The sequence below is a fragment of the Hyalella azteca genome, unplaced genomic scaffold, assembly GCF_000764305.2.
Source record: "Hyalella azteca isolate HAZT.00-mixed unplaced genomic scaffold, Hazt_2.0.2 contig9181, whole genome shotgun sequence".
Classification (NCBI taxonomy): domain Eukaryota; kingdom Metazoa; phylum Arthropoda; class Malacostraca; order Amphipoda; family Hyalellidae; genus Hyalella; species Hyalella azteca.
This window is the reverse complement of record NW_025939258.1, coordinates 13828-18358: the sequence shown is the minus strand read 5'-3', so window position 1 is coordinate 18358 and position 4531 is coordinate 13828. Positions and strand designations below refer to the sequence as shown.

The 4531-nt window shown below is 42.7% G+C and overlaps 1 protein-coding gene across 1 annotated transcript; it reads right to left on the bottom strand.

Moving 5' to 3' along the window:
• Positions 1-669: 669 nt before the first annotated feature.
• Positions 670-2826, bottom strand: LOC108672293 (rho GTPase-activating protein 20-like). The gene is made up of 2 exons (XM_018159935.2): positions 2770-2826; positions 670-1815 (listed from the first exon to the last, which is right to left on the bottom strand). The coding sequence occupies exons 1-2, from the start codon at positions 2824-2826 to the stop codon at positions 670-672; spliced, it is 1203 nt and encodes a 400-aa protein (XP_018015424.2).
• Between the last annotated feature and the right edge of the window lie 1705 nt (positions 2827-4531).

The following is a 4531-nucleotide window of genomic DNA, read 5'->3' as shown; positions in this document are numbered from 1 at the left end:
TGCCATTAATCGGAGTTAAATGGTGCCATAAGGAAGATGAATAACTAGAAAGTTCATTAAATTATTCATTTGAGTACTTCCTTTGTACAGACTTCGGTGAAGCTTCATCTAAAATCTATTCGTACAGTCAATCAGTCAAATTAACTATACAACAATACAGTCAAATTAACTTTTAGTTAAATTAAATTTTCGAAATCAATTCCCTATTCATTCATCGTGACCAATAATACTTTTACATGGACGAATCATAACCGCTCCGTTAGTAGCTCCGTTAGTAGCACGTTTCTTCAGTAACCTCGTTTCTGAAGTGACGCTCGTTTCTTAAGTGAAGCTCTTTTCATAAGTGACGCTCGTTTCTTAAGTGAAGCTCGTTTCTTTAGTGACGCTCGTTTCTTAAGTGAAGCTCGTTTCTTTAGTGACGCTCGTTTCTGCTCGTTTCTTTAGTATCGCTCGTTTCTTTAGTATCGCTCGTTTCTTTAGTATCGCTCGTTTCTTTGGTATCGCTCGTTTCTATAGTGACGCTCGTTTTTCATATGAACCCGTTTGTTTATTTCCGCTCGTTTATTTAGTTAACCTCTTTCGTAGGTAAGGAAACTACATTTCTACACCTACAATCATTCTGTCGAGTCTCCTTCATTGAATAAATAACGTTCTAGGGCGCATTTCAGTTCAGTAATCGCTGCCGCTGCCCCCCTCCAGACACGCGGCGCCCCCCGTCGCCCCCCCGCCTGGTGACGACGACGACGCGGAGCTGCTGCCCTCCGGCATGTGGATCAGGGCAGGCGTCGACTGCGACTCCTCCTGACCTGCCATGGGTGCGACGAGGCTGTCCCTAGGATATCTGTAGGCGAAGATCCAGTCTTCTTCGACCCTGAGCATCACGCGTCCTGTGATCCTGGCATAATACTCGTAGTTCTCGCGGCCAAACAAGTTACTCGCGCCGAAATTGTCTACTATGAACTGCATGATCTGAGTCGCCACCTTGAACCTGAGCACATCGTCCATGGTGGCAGTCTTGCCTCGCGCCACGCACGACCTGAAGAAGGAGGGAGCCACGGACACCCCCAGCGCCTCCGCCGTCATGCCCGTGTTGCTGCGGCCTGCGCTGTTGGCGATCACCCTGAATGTGCCGAAGAACAGCACAAGCAAATGCTGCGCCACAATAGGACGTGACGTGATGAGTTTATGCACCAAGTCTCTTTGCTGCTCCGTGTCCGTGAGCTGAATCATGTTGAAGAGCTCTTCTTCACCAGTGCGTCCAAATATTCCTTCTGGAAGCTTGCGCAAGAACTTCTTCAGCACGGACGCTGTGGTGTACACGCTGAAGTGTTCAATATTGAAGAGTCTGCCGCGCTGTAGAAAGTGTAGGAGTTTCTTCATCGAGGCCTGGTTGCCCGGAGCCCTGAATACATCCTTCTTCATAGGGCCCTCCTTGTTGAGCTTCAGTATAAGGACCAGAAGGGGGGCGGGGATATCATCGTACTTGCACGCCTGTTCCAGCGGCACTCCGAACTTTACTTCTTTAATGGTCCAGTACTGTGGAAACGATTGCTGCACGCACGGTGTACATGGCAGCGACCTCGAGTAAGTAGAGAAAAGCGATGCTGATGAACCACCGTTACGAGCTCCGTCCAGCATCCAGCCTACGTTGACACCTTCGTTGTTGACTATAGCATCGCCGTAGCGTGGAGGTGACGATGGTGATGTAGGTGGTGTGGTTGGCGTGGAATCCGAAGTGTCGCTGAGGCTGGTTGGGGCGACATTGCCTGCCGCGTCTGCGTTATCAGCGTCTGCAGCGCTGCTGGATAAACTTCTCTAAAAGCGGTAGCTTCGGTTCAGTCCGCCCATGCGTTTCAGCCCCATTCTTTTATCCGTAAAATCTTATGATGTGATTTAAAGCTTTCTCTGGCTAATTATATGAAGAAATATTCAGTGTTTTTCTAGCAGACCGAAGCTTGCGCTGAAAACAACACCAGTTTCACTGAGTAAAGCTTAGAGCCTTGAGAGTTCACGTCTAGGAAGCTTGTCAATTNTAGAGCCTGGAGAGTTCACGACTTTGGAAGCTTGTCAATTCTTGCTTGATAGAACAGTATTACCATCGATATCAATTATACCTTTTTGTTCCCAAAACGTAACAAACGAAAGGATTTATGCCAGTAAATATTTAGAGGACAGTATCAAGGCTATACAAACATCTGGAACAAAAAAAATTAAAGTACAAAATGTTAACTTTAATAAATGTTGTGCATTATCGATTAAATTAAGATAGATCGAACATTCAAATATAACCCAATAGGCTTATTTGTCGCTCTTAGAAATCAATTTAACACTTATAAATATTATGCTCCCTTTTTCCAATATTTATACACATTTATCGTTCACTGCAATAGAACGTTCACCAACCTATAGAACGCTGCTCGTGCAAGCTACCAAAAGAGATATAAATATGAGTGGAAGCTTTCTCACTGAGTTTACCATAGCATCTGAACAAGGAAATAACCATGTTGCCGAACATAAAAAATTACGACACATGAAATGGTATAGCAGATCATCAATTATCCCATTAATGTATCTCACTCGTACAGCCTGTTTGCTGCATTTGATCACATTTCACGGTACAAAAAAAAAAAAAACCTTTTGAAACATTCACACGCAAGAACTTCGTGCGTGTGTGAAAGGCACTGCAGGATTCTTTCTAAAAACAATGTCGGTTGTGAGACGCTAAGACCGTCGTGGTAGAGCCACACTGCATGGCAGCGGATGCAAAACCTGGCGCGGCGAAAGCAACGCTCCGCTGCCGCCAAACTCCGTGAAACTTCTCTGCATCGTGGGACACGGTCGAGCAGCTAGAGAATGCACGCAGTCTTCATTATTTCCACCAATGCTAAATGATGAAGAGCTTCCGTCCTTTCACTACCTGATCCAGCTTTCGCTCTAAAATACAATCTGGTATATAGGATAAATTCTGGATTTTGCATCATCATTACATAAAACATTTGAAATTACATCAGATGTTGGCGGCACTGTTATAAGATCCAGTAGAACATTGGTACGATAATAAAAATTAGTTAGTCAAATAAGTAACATATTTAATAGTTCATGTTAACCTACCATCATATGATGAGGTAGGCAAAATTACGAGTAGTGTTGGCACAATAAGAAGAAATAAAAGGTAGAATAACACCATGAGTCTGATCGTGTGCTAATCAGATCACAGCGGCGAGTAGAATGAACTAATAACGTAGGGTTGGTAAGATCCTGTCATAAGATGGATGAAAAATATCATTGGTATATAATATAGAAGTAAAAACATGTGTCCAAAATATAGAAGCAAAAACCCGTGTTGCACCATCTGGTACCTCATTGGTCACGTCGAGAAAATCGTAGAGCTGAAGGAATCGTATATTCAACAAAGAAGATCCTACGACATCCTCCTTGTACGGTGCAGTAATCCAGTCGCAGACTCGTACTCTTTGTTTCACAGAGGATCGGAACGACCATTATACGGCTCGCACACCAAGACAGAAAGGATGAAGCAGATTGAACAACAGAACCCGTGATGCGAGAGTCAAATAAATTGACGGCAACAAAAGAACGAGACCAGTCCACATAAGGTGATCTCAAGTAAGATTGCAACACTGAACTTTATACATACGTTCTTCAGAAATAGTCACTAAAATAATTTAGAAGATTTGAATGCTTTAATACGGAGCTTCTTTAATAGCTAGGTGGAACGGAATGTATCACTTTCTAAGCTGAATTTATTATATTATTCGTTCAGGAAGGAAGTTTCACTCCTGCAGCAATAGATGTTAATAAACGACGACAAAAGCACTTACTCATACCATCAGTTAGTTGTATAACAGAATATTCAGTACGTGTGCAAAATATAGAAGAAAATTCATTCCTGTGACAGATTCTGAAAAACAAGATCAGTGAAAGCTAGTAGATTATACTTTTCCATATGAAAGAAAGCAGCAGACATGAAGACATAAAGCAAGAAGCAGAAAAAGGAGGTCACACCGTGCCTGACAACAAAGAACGCAGAGCGTGATCCAGAGAAACGTCGTGGCAGCACGCGACAGAGCTACTGCGGTCCAGCAACACCTAAATTGTTGCGACGCTACAGAGCTACTGCGGTCCGGCAACACCGAATAGTCAACTGGCGGGTGTAACGCTTTTATTTAACCTTACAAATAAATGATGACTGAATTTAACCGAGATAAAGAGATGAATATTTGTTGAATTCACAGATCACGAACACTGGTCGTGGAGCGTGGACACGCATAAGCACAACTTCCGTTCCCAATTCAAAAAATTTGGAAAAATATAGAGATTACAAAAGTGAAATAATAAAGAGTAACATGAATTTCTGTCTTTACACTTAACCTTAATTACAATAATTCTACAAAGCATTTGAATAAAACCCATATGCACTTTTCCGAACATAAATTAACGGAAAGTATAAGTACATCCATGCTTTTTATGGCCTTTCCTAAAACACTGATGCGCCACTCCAGTTTTATTTCTA

Excerpts from the sequence above, each read along its gene's own strand:
- LOC108672293 (XM_018159935.2), bottom strand. The coding sequence starts at position 2,826 with ATGCAGAGAAGTTTCACGGAGTTTGGCGGCAGCGGAGCGTTGCTTTCG. Across the intron at positions 1,816-2,769 it reads CGTTGCTTTCGCCGCGCCAG|AGAAGTTTATCCAGCAGCGC; the intron begins GTTTTGCATCCG and ends TACCGCTTTTAG.